Source organism: Podarcis liolepis (genome assembly GCF_965112155.1).
Source record: "Podarcis liolepis genome assembly, chromosome: 15".
Classification (NCBI taxonomy): Eukaryota; Metazoa; Chordata; class Lepidosauria; order Squamata; family Lacertidae; genus Podarcis; species Podarcis liolepis.
This window is the reverse complement of record NC_139566.1, coordinates 12785322-12806289: the sequence shown is the minus strand read 5'-3', so window position 1 is coordinate 12806289 and position 20968 is coordinate 12785322. Positions and strand designations below refer to the sequence as shown.

At 49.3% G+C, this 20968-nt stretch overlaps 1 protein-coding gene across 3 annotated transcripts; it reads right to left on the bottom strand.

The window, feature by feature from the left end:
- Positions 1–2299: 2299 nt before the first annotated feature.
- MTA2 (metastasis associated 1 family member 2) lies at positions 2300–20193 on the bottom strand. Of its 3 annotated transcripts, none has more exons than XM_083477548.1 (18): positions 19709–20193; positions 14011–14078; positions 13451–13544; positions 10567–10684; positions 10369–10432; positions 10004–10121; positions 9767–9869; positions 9572–9671; positions 8496–8684; positions 7698–7772; positions 7428–7486; positions 7218–7315; positions 6823–6962; positions 6178–6406; positions 5999–6088; positions 5229–5371; positions 4383–4531; positions 2300–3204 (listed from the first exon to the last, which is right to left on the bottom strand). In XM_083477548.1, exons 1-18 carry the CDS (start codon positions 19734–19736, stop codon positions 3033–3035), a joined length of 2037 nt encoding a protein of 678 aa, XP_083333674.1. In that variant the 5' UTR covers positions 19737–20193; the 3' UTR covers positions 2300–3032. The 3 variants fall into 3 exon arrangements, with proteins under 3 accessions (XP_083333674.1, XP_083333675.1, XP_083333676.1); XM_083477549.1 differs by having other exon boundaries at positions 5253–5371; positions 19709–20108; XM_083477550.1 differs by lacking the exon at positions 4383–4531 and having other exon boundaries at positions 5253–5371; positions 19709–19916.
- Between the last annotated feature and the right edge of the window lie 775 nt (positions 20194–20968).

The following is a 20968-nucleotide window of genomic DNA, read 5'->3' as shown; positions in this document are numbered from 1 at the left end:
CAGATTTCATAGTAGGGTAGCTCTTTTGGGAAAGGGACCATACCCTTTATAAGTTCCTGGCATTTAAAACGACTTGGAGCACAATGGCAGCTTCCAGCTGCACACCCACACCATTAAGGTAGCTTAGCGAAGCAGCCAAAGGCTGAGGAAGCCTCAGGCATGTGAGGGGGTTCTCTGTCCTGGGCAAGTTAAGACAGAATTCTTGGTACTACTGCCGCCGGGTTGCAAACAGGAAATTCAAGCCCTGGGAAGGCTGCAGAGGCCTTTACTCCCATTATCGACTATACAGTGGTACCTCGGGTTAAGTACTTAATTCGTTCCGGAGGTTCGTTCTTAACCTGAAACTGTTCTTAACCTGAAGCATCACTTTAGCTAATGGGGCCTCCTGCTGCTGCCGCGCCGCCGGAGCACGATTTCTGTTCTCATCCTGAAGCAAAGTTCTTAACCTGAAGCACTATTTCTGGGTTAGCGGAGTCTGTAACCTGAAGTGTATGTTACCCGAGGTACCACTGTACAAAGGTACAATTAACTTCCGTTGCTCTGGTCACTTTTGCCTCTGCTGCTGCCCACCTTTGGCATGTTCCTGCCAGCCCAGAAGGGAATCTGGCCCTCACTGTGAATAGACCCACTGCCATCATAGATAACTGCAGGCAGTGTCCTGAATGCCAGTTATTGGAAACTGCAGAACACTTGCACTCGGGTCCCACTTGTGGGCTTCCCTTTGAGGCATCCCTTTGGCCACTGTGAGAACAGGATGCTGGACTAGAAGGGCCATTTTGACTGATCCAGCAGTGCTCTTCTGATATTCTTACTGGTACCGACTTTTGTTTTAGCAACCTTCAATCCTCTCAGCTTTCCTACAACTAAATCTTGCACTTAATCCTCAAAGCTCCCATTGCCCTACAAGGTTGGTTCAGTGTGCGAGAAGGGAGAAAGTATGCAAGAGTTCATATTTCATTTGACTGTACTACAGTCTGAATTCTGTGGAATACTGAATTTTATTGTATAAGAAATAAAATAAATAAAAATACAAACTAAAATTCCTAGAGCAGCTAGCACAGCACATTACAGTTGCTATAAGAGGCGCAACAGTAACGTTAGGTGGTCCACAGAGACCCTCAGCAATTTTCAAGCGGTTCGTGCGGGAAAGAAGTTTAGAAATCCCTGCTCCAGATGATGCCGGCCCCTGAAAAGGAAAGGGGCCTCAGGGTCCCAGAATGTGGTTTAGTACAAAGCCCAAACATGTAGGTTGCCAAACTTGTGACAATTCATGAGGGATTCGGGTTACTGTGTCACCAATCACAGCCAACACCCCCTTCATTCTGAAACTTTCAAATCCTCACTCCAGAGACCAGTACAGTTATGAGTAGGAAACATGTGGGTTATGCTGGGTAAGAAAGCGGGGGCGGGAGATGGCGCAACCCCCTGGCTCTGTATGGCTTCCTGTTCCTCCAACACCGGCCCCATGCTGCGTCTCTTGATTTCCTGAAGATCTCACTCTCCCCGCCCCCCCTTCCATCACTACAGCCTGTCTTCAGCAGGAAAGGTTCCCAATGTTCCTGAAAAGCCGCTGTGCATTTTATGCCGTTCACAACCAGAACGGACGTTAGTCTACAGGCATTTCTATAATCTGAATAGTTTAATCCCAGATGAGGACTGAGAAGGGAGATTAGCAGAGAGCTGTAGGGCCTGTCAGAGAAGGGATTTGCCTTAGAAGACTGTCTGGGCTAAGAGCAGAAAGGCAGTGCCGTTTCCACCATCCTCTTGCGTGGATTAACTGATTTTTTTTAGGGCCCACATCGACACGGCAGGGATGAAACTGGTAAAAGTGAGGACTTATTTCCATTGAAATGAAAAGTTAAACTGAGCCTTTCCACTTGTCGTTACACTGGGAGGACAAGTCTCTGAAAAGCACACGTGTTTTTTAACGGACTGTGAACATACTGAGTCTATGAGAGCCTCCCTGATACTTTCTATCCTGTCCTCAGCAAATACCAGTTCAATGACAAAAAGCTAATTCTCTCACTTTATCTGTGTGTCTTATCTTAGTAGTGAGTGATGTTCTCTTCCCTGCATCTGCAAAATTTAGAAGGGCCATTCCAGGTTTTCCTGCCTACCAGTTCCCGAAGGGAGAAAGGAGGGGGAGGGGCATAACCTACATAGGTCCTGGCCATCCACTCTTAACACAAGGCAATAAAGTGAAACCCTTTTGTCCCTGTAAGGAGCAACACACATGCACCAAGTTTTCCCAAAACAAGCTCCCTCACACGCAAAAGGAAAAAAAGAGAGGAGAGGAAGGTGTGAAGAAAACAGCATTTATTTATTTTGTTGCTATAAGAACCAGTAAGAGGTTGACTTAAAAAAACCTGACTTTTTTTCCTCTCCAAACCATGTACAAAAAATGGGCTTGTCAAAGGCTTGAGGGGAGGGGCAAGGGTAGCCATGTTTACAGACAGCTGGGGCTGCCCCTCTTTTCCCAGATACATGGGTATTTGGGACCAGAGGGCAACTTTTTTTAAAAAAGAAGGGGGGAGACATAGAGACAAAAAAGAAGAAGGAAAAACAGCTGCAGGGGTGGAATGGAAGTCACTTTGAAAGGGGTTCTGTATTTCCCCAAGTCCATGCCATCCCTACAGTCTTCTCCACCCTGACCCCCAAACACACACACACAGAAGAGGGCACAACTTGCATTTACAGTGCTGCCATGGGGAGGGGAGGGAAGTGGCCAGCTTTGTGCGCAAGTCTGAATTGTTAGGGGAGGGTAAAAAAAGGAAGGGAAAACATGGAAATTAAAAAATACATATATATATAAAAAGGGGGAAATGAAGGGTGTCCAGTATCCAACTTTGCGGGGGGGGGGAGGGGAGGGAAAGAGATGCCCCCCTCCCGCCTGCCCAATCCCAGCAAACACTTGGCAACTGGAGCTCTGAAGTTCTCTCTGCCAGACAGGCCTTGGAGGCGGGAAAGGGGTGTTGGTGTCGGGTGAGATGGCTACAAGGATCCTAGAGGGGGCGCCAGAGAAGCGACAGCACTCAGTCTTCCAGGATGATGGGTTCGCTGGTGCTGGCAGGATGGGCTGGGGGTACGGGTACCAGAGGAGCTGCCACAGGCCGGAGGGGCAGCACCGACTTCACCTTGAGCGGCAGGTTGGGCCGGCGGGCAGCACGGCGCATCTCCAAGTGGCTCAGGGCCTTGCGGAGCGCCCTGGGGGAAGGAAAGCAGAAGGGGCGCAGGCGTCAGGGGCACAAACACTGCAGAGCCTAACCAAAGAGGACAGGCCGTGTGGTGCATGCAGCGCCTCAGAAGATGATGGAAGACGCAGTGAGCAGCCTGGCAGGGCAGCGCCAGAATCAACCCCTACACCTGGCCGGTCCAGTTTTTGTGGGGCCCATAAACAATATTTTATTTCAACCCCTCCCAGCACCTATTGTCGCTTGTATTTTTTAAACTCCCTTTCCCCTCAACTGTAGCTCTGGCCTGAGATTGGGACTGTCTCTAAACAGCATTGGACAGGATTTATAAAACCTTGTTGCTAGTGCCAAAGCTACACAACTTGTAGCATCTGCCATTTTTGAAAATAAAACCTTAAAAAAAAGGGAGATTGTGTCTTGGACACAAACAATTATGAGGCATAGGTTGTTGCTTCTGCGACAGAAGCTGTGTATGACGGCTAGGAGGGACATACTTCCACATGCCAGGGTTTCTGAACTTCTTTGCATCCATTTTAAAACGTAGAAGGGCCATTTTCTAGACCTCGTTGGGCTAATGGGGAATAGCAGAAGCACACACTGGGGCCTCGTGCATATTTCCTTCTGAGCTTTTGGCACCTGACACCCTTATCTAAAATCTCCAGAATTTAATGGGTACCCAAAAATATGTAACAAATAAATCAAGTAAAATCTACATTTCTTTGCACATTAATCACACCCTGTTTGTGGCAGAAAGGTGGAGGAGAGAGAGAATCCACTATTGTGCAACAACCTGACTAAAATTTCCCAGGTGAATTACAGGCTGGGTTGCTACCTCTCGCCCTAGGGCCCTTGACCGTCTGGAAGAGTGGAGCATCTCTCTGCGCCCAGAGTTCTTGCAGAAAAGAGGGGTGGTTAAGTGGGTAAATGTCCCAAGGACATTATGTAGCACACAGCAATAGCTGTCAGGACTTGCGGGGAGGGAAGGGAATTCCATTTTTTATTTGTTTGCTCCTGAAGAAAACTGGCACAAAACTCCATATCTGAGGCAGGAGCCCTGAACAGAAGAGGCCAGTACCAACCCTGTGCCAGAGAAGGGATAAGCTAAACACCCTGCCCACTGCGCCACCCTTTCCATCGCCTTCCTGCTCACCCCAACTGCATTTTTTTGGTTTTAAATCCCTTCCCCAGTACCTGGTGTCCTTGGTAGCCACAAAAACGACTGGGTTGGGGGCGTCGGCCGGGTTCAGCTTCTGACGCTTGATGGCAGGCTGAGTGCTCGACCTCATTCCGGAAGTCATGGGCCGCCCGTTGGCCGAGAAGGGGAGCCCGCCCCCTGCCACCTGCACCCAGTCGCACATAGAGCTATCAGCGAGAGGAAACCCCAAAGGCAGTGTCCACCTCTTGCTGGCTCCCGCCCTCCCCCTCCATCCTGAGTCAGTCTCACCCTGCCCCGAAATGGGAGGGGGAGTCTTATGCTGCCTGGCTGGGGGAAACTGGCTACCCATCCTCCCCACCAACTGCAGAGAGGAACTTACAGAGAGAGAAAGAGAGAGAGAGAGAGAGAGAGAGAGAGAGAGAGCGCTGTAGGCCCAGAAAGAACAAAGACCCCCCCCCCAGAAACAATAAATTCCTACTCTCCCAAAGAGAAAAAGAAAAAGGAGTTATGGGAAATTTAAGTAGCATCAGCCACAGTGAACACTAACCATTTTGCAGTTTGTTTTTTAAAAATATTATTTACCTTTTCTGCCCCTTTTAGGGTTTCAAATGTCTGGGTCTCCCCCTCCCTCAAGCACACAAAATAAACTTTCAGAACTGTAAGGTGGCACCCACCCAAGCTCCACTTAGAGAAGGCTCACTGATTTCAATGGAACCAATTTGGTTGTGTTCATTCATTTAAACAGGTGCACTCTGAGTGCGGTTAACATCGGACACAATCCTTTGACACTCTCTGCTATTACACCCCTTCTCCCTGCCCAACGTCTCCATAACATCACACTCAATCACACCCAAATGCTACCGCCGCCCTTCGATGCCCACCTTCCAGAGCCCAGCGGCACTCACACTCTCGTACGCCCGCTTGCCCACGATGCCAGCCAGGCCTCGGTTCGGGGTCAGCTGGTTTCTGTTGATGGGCGTCTTGGTGCCTCGGGGGGTTTTTGGTTTCAGGGGAGCCTGTGCAGCTGGAAGAACAAGAGCATTGTCTTAGGTGGGCAACTGCTGAAGAGGAACACAGGCTTTCCCCTAGTGGTCTTGCTTCCCATTTTGGGGAGATATGTTTTCTTATAAACATCTGATGTTTTTGGAAGGAGAAACTAGCTTGTTTGGGCCAAAGCTTCCTCTCTCCCCTATTCCAAGACACCAGACTGACACCATAAGAACCTAAGAGCCTGGTTGCTGGATCAGGCCAATGGCCCATTTAGTCCAGCATCCTGCTTTCACAGTGGGCCACCAGATGAAGCTGAGTGCAATAGCAACTCTCCCCACTTGCAATTCCCAGCAACCGATATTCAGGAACACAATCTTCAAATGGGTTGTGGACTGCTTGGTGGGGGTGTACGTAATTCCTTATGTCCCATGATTTGGAATTCACAGAAAGTCAGGATTGTCTGCAAATCATGGTTTGGAGGAAATCCCAGTTAATCCCAGTCATATTTTTGCTTGATTTGAACATCACAGCAAAACCATAGAAGGGAGAAGGGAATTCATACATGAGAAAGGAGTGCACAAACCTGTGGCAATAATTGTGATTTGGAGATCAGGCCAACGTCAAGAGATGTGAGACATAAGCCCGACCCCTGTCTCCTTACCTAGCTCCTTGACAATGGTAGCCAGCGGAAGCCGCACCAGAGGGTGAATTTTGAGGGGTGTCTTTGCGGCCTTGGGAAGCCGGATAGAGCCTGGAGGGGAGAGCAAACAACAGGAATGAGATCCGCCAGCTCCTCCGTTGTTCCAAGCAGCCCTTCTCCACCACACACACAAAACATACACTCTGCCTTGATGGCATTGGCGTTGATGGGTGCGTATGGACGACGGGCAGCCCGGCGCGGCTGCAGGATGTCCCGGCACATGCGGCGTGCAATACGGGTCAGCTTGGTGGTCTGCAGCAGAAAGGTCTGCCGGTTCTTGGCTAGAAGCTTGGCCCGGTTGGCGCTGGTCGTGTAGGGAGAGAGGCTCTGGGCTTCTGGCCGAGACATGTGGCCCCGGGAGTGTGGCTCCTGGAAAACGGGAGAAAGGGGCAATATGGTGAGATCCCTGCTCAGCTTGCAAAGCGAATGACTGCCCCCACCCAAAGTAAAGGGAATAGGAAAGAACCAGCATGTGGCAAGATGCCAGCTACGTCAATGACAACATAACAAAAAGAGGCCAGCACTGTACCACCTGCCAATGTGGTATCAAAATCTAAAAAGCCAACCATTTGTTCCTGGACAAAGCTGCTTTCATGGAGAGATAAGAACGATGTGGCCAGGAAATCCTCTGAGCAAAGTCCCCTTCACTGTTAAATTTGCTGCTGCTAGTAGCCATTACAGGTAGAACCCAGAAGAATATAGCAATTTTAGAGGCTTCGGTGAAGACAGCAAATGTTATACTTCAGGCTCAAATCAGGAACTAGCGATAATAGAGCAGGCTTTACCGTGACACTGCGGGCTGCTCCCTCGAGCTGTGTCGGGGTCTTCAGGCCCCCGTATTTCTTCCAGTAGATCCAACAGGAGGCACACAGGCGGCACTGCATGTTGGGGGGACCCCAAGCATACCACTGTGCTGACTGGGTGGCTGTGGGGCAAAAGGGAGGCAGAGGGGTCATGGACTCAGACAGGTGAAACCCTAGATCCTCTCCACCCCCCGCCCCCCCCAAGTTAGGAGGCAAATAACTCAGGTGGTTGAACAAGCACAGAGCCCACCCACACTGGGTGAAACACTGCAACGCTGTTGTCAGAGTCACTACTGATGAACAGAAACCCATTTGCACTGTGCTTGTGCCTTTTCCCTGTCCTCAGAGATACAATGTCCCCCCCGGCAGGTACTCACTGTGACAGCTCTCGCAGGTCAGCCCCTTCTGGAAGCCAGCCCCGTTCATGCCAGGCTTGGAGCCCACAGAGATGATTTGGTTTGGATTGGGTTTTGTGCTGGGTGGTGTGGAAGGGATGGGGGAAGAAGACAAATGCTGTTAAAGAGGCCAGGCTGAACTCTGGACGCATCTGTCCCTGCTGGTCCCTGAGGTGGGTGGGGAATACTCACTAGGTGGGGATGTACACCTGCTTCAGCTTGCTGTCAGCTTCCGCTGCTTTCAACCTTTTCTATAAGGAAAAGGAGAACGTGGGACGGTCAAGACATGCTGCCTTTTGCGGGGTCTCTGCTTGAGTCTCATGTTATCAAAGCCACTTGGTTAGGGGGGTCCACAGGCCGGTGCAGCCTCTGGGCAAGGAACGGGACTCTCCCACCCCAGCCATGGTCCTTTCTCCCCCCACTGCCAAACCCCAAAAGCTCTGCAGAAATCAGTTCACCCACTTGCTGGATGTATCGGTCCGTGGTTTTCCACATGTAGTAGAACTGCACAATGCTGGCAAGGGACTTCCACGGGAGCTGCAAGAGAGACAAGACTTCAAGGGAATGCACAGTTACTGGCCCAACCCACCAGTTTTTGGGGGGGAGCCGGCATTTGACCCTGGGCAGCCCTCCAGTTGGTGGGGACGAACTACAGTTAGGGAAGCAGTTGGAATCTGGAAGAGAAGGAACTCTGCACACCAGGTTTTCAACCTTTCGGAGTCCACAGCTCCCTTGACCAACTACATTCTTTCTGCAGCTCCCCTTCAGCCTGCCTGTGGGCAGTGTAGCCCCCTCCTAGGTGGAGGCGGGGCTTGGGAACTACATTTCCTGTGAGGTGCGCTTTGTAGGTATTGCTATCCTTGCTTCTGCCACGCGTGGCCATTTCTATCAATCTTATACACGCAATCTAATCTATCTATTAAAAGGAGATAGGGAAGGAGAAGGGACAGAGTGCTGGCGCTGCCCATGGCTTCCCAAACCATCATCCAAGGAGTCTTAGGGTGCCACGGCACATCAGTTTAAAACTACGTCTGTACACAATACCAGTTTTACAAGCATCCCAAAGACTGAGTTCTGGGGCAAATTAGAAAGTGGGTCTGTCTGCTTATCAGGAGGAGAAATGATTATGTCCCTTTCCCAAGAGTGGGGGAGAAGACACCCTTCCCAGTTTTGGGGGAAACGGAAAGGGAGGGGGGTAAAAAGTTGAGCCACAGGAGACTCTGACCATTATTTTCCACCCAACTCATAGCCCCAACTCACAAAGTCCTGCCGGATGTCATTGAAATCTTTGCCGTATTTCTCCAGGGCCTCCTCAAAGAGCATGGCTTCGGAAGCCGACCACTCCTCCATCTCGTCCCTGCACAGCACGGGGCCTCCTTGGGGCACCAGTGTTGACATAGCCTTGGCCAGGTCGTAGCCATTCCGCTGCAATGTATCCATTGCATGGAACTGCCAAGACAGAAGGGGACAGAAGAGATAGAGAACAGGAGGCAGTTGTGCGACTTGGGATTGTGCAGTCTGCTGAATGTAGCACTGGATTCAGAACTTCAGTTTCCTCAGAATCTCAGGCCCCCCACATCAGCTCAAGGAAACTTAGCTGTAATGGTTGGACGCAAAGTTTGAATTGAGAAACCATGATTTGCAATCGGCTACCAAACCATGGTTTGTTAAGCAGATGATGCTATAGTTTGGTGCCATATCTGAATCAACAAATCTGAGTTGTAGCCACTGCTCTGCCTCTGGAGGCCTCTGCAGACTGCTGAGCAGATTGGGGCCGGGGCAAGGGAGCAGACAAGCAGCCTCACAACCATGGCTTGCTCCTTTTAAATAAGGAAGCTCAAAGACCAGTTGGTTCTATGGTTAACATATGGTTTTGTGTGGTGTTTGACTTGAGCTCCTAGTCCTTATGGTTGCAAACACAGGCTTGAAAACAATGCTAGAGGGATGTTTGAATATGGATCCAAATGTCAGTCAGAAGACTTCCTTGTCCCTCAACTGTCTTAACTGAATAAATTATACCAAGCTGTTTTGTTTGTTTGTTTGTTTAAAAAGACAGTTTTGTGAAAATAGGTGAATTGGCATGGTTTTTAATTAGCATTTTGCAAATCTCGGAGTTGTATCCAACAGAGCAGACCTACTGTAATTGATGGATCCAAGTTAGTAATGCCTAGTAACTTCCATGGATTGGAGGAGAACTGACACTGGATTCAACCCTTGGCTCTTCCCGACCTAGGGCTTGGGTGCAGTTTTTTTACCTATACATAATATACAGCCCTGCCCCACCCGTCATGCCCCACCCACAGCTATTGCCCTTCTCTCCCTCCTCGCCCCCTCACCAGCGTGATGTCACGAGAGGCGGCAGCCGCGCTCATGTGAAGGCTGGGCTGCCGGATGGAACTGCTGCAGTCAAGGGCGCGAGCGAAGGTGCCAACAGCCCTGGCATTGAAGGAAGAAAAGGGAGGGTTAATGACCCGCAGGAGCTGGAGCTAGACTGGCAAGAGGAGCCACAACACCCCCCAGCCGGATCTCACCGAGCCACCACAAGGAACTGGTCAATCTGCCGGTCAGTAAGAGGGTTGTCAGGGTCCCACACCTTCATTTCCATCTTCTGCTGGTTTCGATTGTCTGATTCTCCTGAGGGAGTATGGGAGAGGGGTTGTCAATGCACAGACCGCCATGATCCCACCAACCGAGGGAAGTACTTTTCTTTCTTTCTTTTTGCTCAGTGATCAAGGGGTGTGTGTGTGTGGTTTTTTTTCCTTGCTCACCTTCCGCCAGCCGCTCTGGGATCTCTGCCTGATACTTGCAGCCAACCCGGATTTCACCCTGGTCAGCTAGAAGAGTCTTCTGAACTGGGTCGAAGACCAGCGAATAGAAAAAACAATCCTGGGAGGAAAAAGGGACATGGGAAGTTAAAAGAAGGTACCCTTAAAACCCTCAGTCTCTTCAGTTTCTGGCAGTAGGAGGATGTCTTCACTCCTTCTGCAAAGCCTAAAGAGAACAGAAGTGGGGGGCTGCCTTCCCTACTATTCTGTTTGATGGAGATGAGGGATGATATCCTCTTATCCCAAGTCCAGAACACTGGGACTCTGCAAGAAGCCACATACATTCCTTTTTACGCAACCTGCCTCACCTCTTTATCCAGGTACTGGCTGAGGATGTCTGTCTCGTTGAGCAGCGTAACACTGCATTTCCCCCTGCAAAGAAAAACAGAACCTGCGTCTAGCCTAGCAGATCTCTCAACTGTGTCTGTATGGTTGTTTGCTTTTTTTTATTAATAGTGTTATACAAATATAGTGATATATAACAATTGTCTCCAGCCTCTCCTCACCGTATGTGGGTAGCGGGCAGAGACTCAAACTGGCGTGAAAGGAAGAGTTCCCGGTGTTTTAGCTGGTGCCGCTGCTGTTCCGACACTGAAGGCTGTTTGGACTCTTCTTCAAATTCTCCTGTTTTGGGGTGAAAGAGGCAGAAGGTAACGGTGTTCACTTCCAGGAATTCCATCTCCCCCAGAAACTGCAAAGTGTGGCTCCTTTGATTTAGCCAGAAATCATCCCAAATCAATATGGAGACTACTCAAATGGCTAAAATCAGGCTTTTCAAAATACATAAAAACCGGATTGCTGGATCAAATCAAGGGCCCACCCAACCCAACACTCCGCTTCCAATGGCAACCAGTTAGACGTATATGGAAACTCACATGCAGTGCAGAAATGTAATGGCCCCTCTCCTGTTTCTCTCTAATGTCTGAGAGCCAGGGTGCCAATAGTTAAAACACAGGACTTGGAGAATGTGGGTTTTAATACTTGCTTGTCACAAACTTCATTGGGTGGCCTCTCGTTCCATCACACATTCACACCCAAAGCCTAAAAATCACAGCACTGTTGTGAGTTTAAATGGGGTTTGCCTCCCTGAACTCCCTGGAGAAAGGCTTGGATCTAATGGTGATAAATTAAATTCAAACAGGTATACTGCCTTTGAACATGGAGGTTCTATTCTCAGTATCATGCTTAGTTAATACATTTATTCTCCTACGGGTGACGCTGTGGGTTAAACCACAGAGCCTAGGACTTCCCAGTCAGAAGGTTGGCAGTTCAAATCCCCAAGACGGGGTGAGCTCCCGTTGCTCGGTCCCTGCTCCTGCCAACCTAGCAGTTCGAAAGCATGTCAAAGTGCAAGTAGATAAATAGGTACCACTGCAGCGGGAAGGTAAATGGCGTTTCCGTGCACTGCTCTGGGGTCCCTTTACCTATGAGTCCACCAGGCTGTAGAACAAAGGGAGAAAAGAGAAGCACTTCTGCCAAGAGACCAGCTGCCTTTAGCTCTCCCACAAAGTCACCTAGCAAGGGTGATGCCATCAGGCTACCCTACATTGTTTCCATCCCAGCTAGTTGTTTTAAGTACTACAGGTTTAAGAACTGGTGCCTGGGCTTTCTTTCCACCCCTTGTTAGTCCCCATCCCTTGTTCCTTGTGGTCTCTTATCTTGCAGATAGTTACCCTGCAGGCAGAGATTGTCTTACTGACAACTGGACATCATCACAGGGCAGTTCACAACATAAAAATACAAAATGAGACCACAAAATACATAATAAAACAAAGCAAAACTCCCCTCCGACAAACAATAATAAGCTATTCTAGGAACCTTTTCTGGTTGAAGAGCAAGGTAAAAAAGAAGAAGTTTGTCTAATCCTCTTTTAAAAGCCACATTGGTTGTAGTCCACCACCACATCCTATGGCAGCGGCTTCCATCGTTTAATTAATTACACATTGCGTGAAAAGCCTTCTGTCTGCCCTGAATCGACTGCCTCACTTTCACTGGGTGTTCCTGAGTTCTAGTACTATGAGAAAGAGAGAAATACTTTCCCTCCTCCAATTGTAACACCTATAATGATCCCCGACCCAATCAATCCCCCCCCCCACAAAAAAACCAACTACTAAAGCACCTCAGATACTCCAACCTTTTGATCATTTCCCAGCATAGATCTAGCCATGTTTACTCAGGAGTCTATTGACTCCAATGGGGCTTACTCCCAAATTAAGCAGGATTAGGATAGAAACCCAAATTTCCCCTTTTTATTAAAAAAACAACAGTGCCCTACTCGCTGCTGTCAAAGGGTCGTCATTTCCGCTCCCCTTTCCAGCAACACAGCATGTGCCTGCATGTGTTTCTCTCTCTGTCTACACACACACACACACTCAGCCACCCTCCTAGAAGCAGCCAAGAAGCAGCGTCCACCAAGAGGCGCATTGTTCTCCCAACCCCCTTCTGCTTCTCAGAACTTGGCAGAGTCCCAGGGAGGGACTTGAAGGATGCTTACTCCACCCTCCCCTCCCGCCCCTGCTTTTTGACTCAGGAAACCCTCTGCAAAGGAAAGGTGGGCCTGTGGGTTAGAGGCAGCCTTGAACCAGCCCTCCTCCTCCTCCTCCTCTGGCCTGATTGGACAGAGTCAAGGTCACAGCCCCTGCTCCAAGAGGCCAGGAAGCCCTAAGCAGTCATGCAAGCTCCTCCCACCCCATCCTACTTCTGTTAACCCTTCAGCAGCTGGCGACAGTGCCAGGATTCAGAGAAGGCTAGGCTTTATAAGGGCCAGAGGCAGATATCACCTCCTGGCCTTCACCACCGGGATTTAGTTCCGCAAAGACCCTAAAGGCCCCTCTCCAACGGAAGAAAGCATAAAGTTTCCAAACCTACATGCACCTTATTCTCCTATCCGACCCCTGCCAAAGTTTTTAAAAGAGTCAATGTGTTATGCAAACAGCCAGCAACTAACTGCTGCTCTGTATTTTGGATCTGTGAGCAAGCAGGTTGAGAAATAAAGACACCCTCCCCCAAATCAATCTGCTTAAGTCTCCACTTCTGCTAGGATAGAAAGAAGCTTCTCAGATGCAACTGCTCTGGGAAAGAGGGTAGGGCAGCCTTTCACACACTCCTTTCTTGTTTTCTCTTCCGAGGTGGATTCCCTCCTCCTCTTGCTCCAGCCTGAGGGCAACAGCTCCCTATCCACCTCTGTGCCACTCCTCTCCCCCCCAACCTCCTCCAGCACAGCCGGTGTCACCAGAGAGGCTGCCAAAGGCCCATTACCAGACACACGGCCCACGCGCTACCCAGCCCAACAGGCCCGGTGCAACATCTCGCCCCCCCCCAACCCAAATATACTCCGCAGCTGCTGGTTCCAAAGAACACGCAAATCACACCAGGGACCCCCCTACTCACGGGCATTGCTGTCGGCTAGGCTGTTGAGGCTACTGGATATATCACGCCGTCGAAACAGGCAGACCACTTTGGCCTCCACATTGCCATTGGCCGTCTGGGGGTAGAAGCAGAGGGGCAACGCTGTTTATTAGTGGGCAGGCAAGATCTTGTTCTTATTTATGTAAGGCAATTCTATACCACTTAATCATTAGCCAGTCTAAGTACATAAAAGTAAACACAGAGAATGAAAACTCATCATAAACCTGAACACTACCTTAAAAATGCCCATTGGAATAAGGAAGTATTTGCCATGCACCTGAAGGGTGCCTATGTAACCTCAAGCGGAAGAAAGCTCCAGAGGCCTGAGACCACAAAACTTATGGCTTCTGAGTCATGGGGACTACCGGGATCCTTTTCAAGTGCCTCACCACACCCAGAAGCTTCCTACTTCACCCCCATGCTCCCCCAGCTCCCAAATATCCTGGCTTCCTTGGCTACAATATGTCCAGCACCCCCAAGGCATGCAGCCCAGCACCCCCCTACCCCATCCCTCTGCCTCCCACAACCAGTGCTGTCATTACCTTGTTGAGCTCCTCAATGCGGCGGACGAGGTAGGGGTTACTAGAGGAATTCTCAAAGTAGACATAATCTGTAAGAGGGGCAAAACAAAAGGCAATGAGGGAATGGAAGCAGCAGCAGCTGGAAAGCAGGAACATATTCTCAGGAGACACTGGCTCCTGAAACAACGATGTAAGTGGATGTATAATGTTTTTTCCTCCTAGGGTGCTCTGTGGTCTTCCAGATGTTGCTGGATTCCACCTTTCATCAACACTAGCCAGCATGGCCTATGGTCAGGGATCGTAGGAACTGTAGTCTGGAGGGCCACAGGTTCCCCAACCCTGCTTTAAATGCTTCATGGATGTTATTTAAGCCAAGGCAGGTACACTTCAGGACTGTGGCTGTGTACACACCATACCTTTAAAGAACATTCTGATAACTGCAATTTATTATGGGTGCTGGGAATTGTAGCTCTGTAAGGGATAACCTACAGTTCACAGGATTATTATTTTTGGGGGAGGTATGTGCTTTGAATGTGCATCAAAGGTAAATTGTGCAAGCAACCTGTGCTTTTTTTTTATTTACAAGAGACCTTCAAAGTCTACCAATTAGAAACAGGTACAAAGCACTGCCAGTGGAGAAGGCATTGGTAATGCTCAGCCCTGGAAGTTGTAAGAAATGACCTCCTCCATGTCCTTTCACATGACAATTTGCTGCTGGATTCTCCCCAGGCTTTACTCATTTCAGAAGCCTATTTGAAGGAAGGCGGGGAACTTTTTTTGTTGCTGGTTTTGTTAAATAATGAAATGTCAAAGACCCTTGCTGAGCTACGCAAATCATCCAGAAATCGATCAGGAGTTCTCAATCCCCTTCTGTCTGTCCCTGATTGGACCGATCCTGATAGCCCCTCTGTAAAATAGGCCAGAAGGACTATTATCCCTGTTATGCTGTACAGATAAGGGCCTGAGGCTGGGGAGATTGTTTAATACTACCTGGCAAGTTCATGGCCAAGCTGAGATTTGAACTAAAGACTTCCCCATTTACAGCCCATGCTCTTGACACCTCCAGGAGTTGCCATAGATACACCTCAAGAATATATGAAAAGCCTGGCTGGATTACTTCAAAGGCCATTTGCGTAAAGTATCCCATTTCCCACAGCAGCCAACAAGAATGCTTCTAAGAAGTCTCTAAGCATGTCACAAAGGCAACCACCTTCCCTTTCAGACTGCCTTTGAACATGGAGGTTCTGTTCATTCACCATAGCTAGTAGCCATTGCTCAAGCACATACAGTGGTACCTCGGGTTAAGTACTTAATTCGTTCCGGAGGTCCGTTCTTAACCTGAAGCACCATTTTAGCTAATGGGGCCTCCTGCTGCTGTCACGCCGCCGGAACACGATTTCTGTTCTCATCCTGAAGCAAAGTTCTTAACCCAAGGTACTATTTCTGGGTTAGCTGAGTCTGTAACCTGAAGTGCATGTAACCTGAAGCGTATGTAACCTGAGGTACCACTGTACTGCGTATAGGAATACTATATCCATCAAACCCATCAAAGTGCCTTAGGAAAAATATGAAGATTTATCTAATCTAGGTCAGCCCATCCCATTTTATCCAGGACAAAGACTATTCAGTACTTCTCCTCTCTGGCCCAGCCTCAAGACTTGCCACCCTGCAGCTCAGCCCCACCCTCCACAGCACCCTCTGTCCATTCCACCAGAAGTCCCACACTCAGGGCTGTGAACCTCCCACTTCTCTGCAGCTATGCTGTGGGTACCCCCATGGAATTTGACAGCAAGATGAAGAGTTCAATATAAGCATCTTTCATTTCCCACTTTTTAAAGCAAGCAGAATTTGAACCTTTAAAAAGGTGAGCCTGAAAGCGCTGGGTGCGGGGAAAAGCCTACTGAAGCTGCAGAAACCAGAATTTTCTAATGGAAGTGTGGTGAAACTTTGGGCCTTCGTATGTTGCGGAACTACAGCTCCTATCATCCCTGGCCATTGGTCATGCATGCTGGGGCTCATAGGCATTGTAATACAGCACCATCAGGAGGACTAAAGGTTCCTCACATCTATTCTAATAGTTAGGGAAGGGATTGGGAAGCTTTGGCTCTCCAATGATGTTGCTGGCCACTGAGAATTACAGTGGTGCCTTGGAACTCAAATGGCTCCATTCTCAAATGTTTTGGCTCCTTGGAACTCGAACATTTCAGAAGTCTAACAGTCTTCCGGAACGGATTACATCTGAGTTCCAAGGTGCCACTGTATTGGATTTTGTAATCCAGCAGTTTTTGGAGGGACACTGGTTCACCAACCCTCATGAGGGAATGAGGCTTCAGTGCTCTGCTTCTCCCAATCATTAACAGAAGCACTACATGCAAATTTCCCCGATCTGCATATTTCTTACACGCTACAAAAGGCAGGCTGCCTCCACACAGAGTTATAGGGTGTTTGTTTTTTGTTAGGTGCAAATCATACCTATCAGTGGCTAAAGCCAGGGAAAGGCTAGAAACCTTTCTGTCTAAAGTGTTTCACAACTATATTTGAATCTTTATGACAATCACATAAAAGCAAGCCAATATCACCACTATGGGAATGCTGAAGGTGAAAGCCATCGTGCAGAAGGCCGGCCAGCCACACAATATAACTATATAGAGACTATCATCCCTGATCTCCAGAGTAGCCAAGCCCCAAGCCCCAACCCAGGTGTGGTTGCCAGTCATTTGTCTGACATGTAATAAAGGGTTGGGTTGCCTGCTGCGCTTCCACAAGGCCTATTTCCACCACTACCAATAAGTTCTTTGTTTTCCTACCAGTACTAGCCACTATAAGCAATACAGTATATGAGTGACTCAGATTCAGCCCACATTAAACAGGAGGTGGTGGAGAAATTAAGAAGCGGGGGGGGGGGGGAGTCAGGCTTGGAGAGAGAGTCAGGTAACAATGGGAGGGCAAGCAAAGGGTGGATGGCAGCCAACCATTTGGCTGAAGTAGTTAAGTCTTCAGAGAAGGGGCCTAGAAGAGAGGGGAATTGTCACCAGGGAGAGGGAGGATATTCCAGGCCAAGGGAGCCGCAGGGTGGTTAAAGAGATAGATAAGAGTGGGAAGAGGTGACTAAGGGGTCCAACAGCTTGTGAACAGGAGAGTAGGAGGGAATGAGGGCAGCAGGCTTTAAATGCAAGAATGAGAAGCTTGAAGGTGAAAGGAAAAGAAAGGGAGACGATTGAACATATGCCCATCCAGCCCCTTATTATCTAATCAGACTGCAAGTAGCATGTTTCTCTCTCTCTCTCTCTCCTGTGTGTGTATATGCCGTGCTATTTTTCTAGAAAAAGAGGTGCTGGAGCTGACTATGAACTTCTCCCTTGTTCTCTTAGAATGGCAATGGCACCCACCTGAGACGTGCCAGAGTTGAGCTCCAATGAGCTCCAGCTGAAAAAAAAGCCCTGTGTGTATGAGTCTTTCCTAGCCCCGCTACCGGAACTTTTTGAACCTGGGTCCTTCTGCAAGCAAGCTGTGCCCTCTATCATTGACCTATGGCCCTGTGATGCTGGGAATTCTGGAGGCACTGATCATGGCAAGGGGGTGGGGATATATTGGCAGAGTGTTCTGAATTGACCAAAGATGAAAAACACTGGGTTGTTTCCAGCTAAGTTGCACTCAGAGCAAACCCAATGAAATGAATGAACCTTTGTTAGTCATTGCTATTAAATTAAATAGGTCTACTCTGAGTAGGAATAACATTGGCTACAACCCTAGTTCAGCATCACAAACCCCAAGCAGATGCCTCCTGGAAGTCTGTAAGCAAGGCACCATAGAAATGGCTCTCTCCAGTGCTTTCCCCCCACCATCTATATTGCTTCTGACTATGGAGGTTCCAGCACCTCACATACTGCAGACACTTAAAACCAACTCTCTAGCATCCTGTTCTTAACTCCGCGCACAAACCACTCTCCTTGCCTCCCCTGCCCCCCAGTCTGACAGGCCCAGACTTTTAACTACCCCCAGCTGAAATCCAACAAGACCCTTTGCTCAACTTCTAAGTTGTGCGGCCCCTAAGTGTATTATGCCCTTCCCCATCTGTTTCTTCGCTCCCACTCTCTCCCAGAACCAACCTCCTCACACCTCCCTGTACAACTAACCAGATCGTGACATTTCTACCAATACTTAACACACACACCCCCAATTTCCCACCAGTCTGGTCTTGTTTCACCCACCCACCCCAATCTTTTGGACCTCACTTCTCTACCACCACATCTGAGACTGAAAACAGCTCACCCTCTTCTCACTTGCTGCAGCCAACTGTTTAGCAGGGGAGAGAGGAAATTATCATGTTTCCCACCATACTTTAATTTTAGTGTCCCCCTCGCAAATTCTTTCACCCAAATTCCAAACTCAAACAAGGGTTGGCCAGACTCTTAAACCGCCACCTCTCCTCAAGTTAAACCTTTTCCCAAAGGCTTTGAATTCTTAAGCCTGCCCCATCCATCACATAATTAGCAGAGTCCTCCAACCAACTCCTTCATGCCCCGAACTCCCCTGCCCAGCCCCATATCTTATCCCCAGTAGCCCAACCTATTCTTTCACACTGCCCTCCAATATGCACACATCCATGTGCATTCACACAAGCAAACCCCTTGGGTTTCCAATCTTTGTGTTACTACTTCAAACTAGACCTCTTAACACTTTCCTCCCTATACCTCTTTAATATTCTCCAACCTTCATATATCTATTTTTCGCCATCCTGCTCCACATGCACTTTAAGTCCCACCACTACCACTATGCCTGCTACTTCTTAATTTTACCACTTCCAGTATTAGCCGCCCCCCAAAAAAACCCTCCCTCCACTCAATTACCTTGAAATAAACTATTTCCAAACGTTATCCCACTATTTGGAACAAACCCTCTTGGTGCCCCCAGTATCCCAAACCTGTTTAGACCCAAGTGCCTCCATGTAGTCCTCACAAACCTCAAACCACCCCAAACTATTTTATTCAACAACTCCCCTCCCTGCCCCTTAGGAACAACCTTTGCTCCACAGCACCCCAATTTAAAGTCACCCCACACACCCCTTCACTAACCCCTTTTCACTTTACCAAAACCAGCTCCCTTCAAGTCTCCATCCCACTGCTTGGAACTAACCCCCCCCCCTTATTCCTTTCACACACACCCAAACACCCCACATTTCTTTTGCATCCCCCTTATTTCTTCAAACCCTTTCACCCCACAAACTAGGTAGTTCAGACAGCCTCCTTGCTCCTCTCAGCAACCCCCCTGATCCACAACCGAGGCCCCACAACTAACTTTATAAACACACACACAAAACTCCACCATACTCCCCATGGTGGCTTTTTTTTATAAGCCCCCCCCCCTTTTCACATTACTGTACAAATAAACTTAGTCCCACTTCCTGGGTCCAGGCCCCCTCCCTTTAGCCCTCCTGCCCCCCTCACCTCCTCGGTGAGACAAGGTCCCCTCCCCCAACTCCTCAATGCACCCCCCGACACCCCCCTCCCCCACCAGCCCTCTCTCTATCTTTAACCCCTGGTGCTGAACCCCTTTAGCCCCCCTCACCTATTAATTTCCCCTTCGTTCCCTGCCTCTCCCCTCACATTCTCCCCTCCAGCCAGCAACCCCTCCTCCCCTCGTGTCTCGCCCCTCCCCCATTTTCCCCCCACAGCAAAAAAAAAAAGCCCTCTCCCCCCGCCCCCCTCTCCTTCCTTACCGCCCACCCGGTACATATTGGCCGCCATGACGCCTATGGGGCGCTTCGACTCCTCCCGGCCCGGCCCGCCGCGGCCCCCTCAGGAACTCCGGGCCCGGCCGCTCTTCATCGCCTCCCGCCGCCGTTGTCGTCTCCCTCTCACGCAGCGAGCGCCGGCGCCGGCCAAGCCTCAAGTCCTTCGGGAACCTCCGGAAAGCCCCCTCGGGAATCTTCGGAAACCCTCGGCTTTTTCCGGTTCTCGCTCGTCGAAAGAACACGCCTTTCCTTACAGCATCTCGGGCTTTTACGGAAAAGAGGTCGGAAAGAGACGGGGATTTCCCCGGCCAGTTTTCCCCCTCCCCCAATACTACCAACGGATGAATGAGGGCGACGTCTGCTGACCATACCCGGAAATGGACGAGGGCCACTCGTGTTTTTCCGGATGCCTTCGGGTCGTTCCGTAAAACAAACCTTTCCCCCCTATAAGCGGTAGGGAGGACGGGTCTGGACTGCTTTTTAGTGGCAAGAGTTCAGAACGCTCCTTGGCGTCTTTACGTCACTTCGCAAATTAGGCGCAAGGCCGCGCCGCTCGGCTGTCTTCATTTTCGGTGTCAAGAGATTAACCCTTTCCTCAAAGCCCCTGCTCCTCCTCGAATGTCCTGGCGCTTCTTGCTACGCAGAACGCAAGAAACCTATTGGGTGGATGCCGAAGTGTTCTGACTAACTCGAAAGTGTGCCTACGTCCACGTCAATTTGTCCATTTTATTTATTGCCCATAGTATATGCAGTATAATAATTCCACAACCAACCGTGGGCTACATACACACCATGTATTTGAGGCAGAGTTCTCTCCCCTCCACAAAAAAAAAATAGGAACCGTAGTTTAGTAAGGCTGCTGGGAGTCGCAGCTCTGTCAGGAATAAACTACGTACAGTCCTCAGGTTACATACGCTTCAGGTTACATACGCTTCAGGTTACAGACAGATATAGTGCTTCAGGTTAAGAACTTTGCTTCAGGATGAGAACAGAAATTGTGCTCCGGCAGCAGGAGGCCCCATTAGCTAAAGTGGTGCTTCAGGTTAAGAACAGTTTCAGGTTAAGTATGGACCTCCGGAACGAATTAAGTACTTAACCTGAGGTACCACTGTATGTTGTACACAGTCCTATCTGCTCCCTCTTTATTTGTTGCTGGAGACTTATAAGCCCGCCATGCCCTTAGGGCCCAGAGTGATTTTCTATTCTCACAACAACCCTGTGAGGTACGACCGACTATTTTACAAA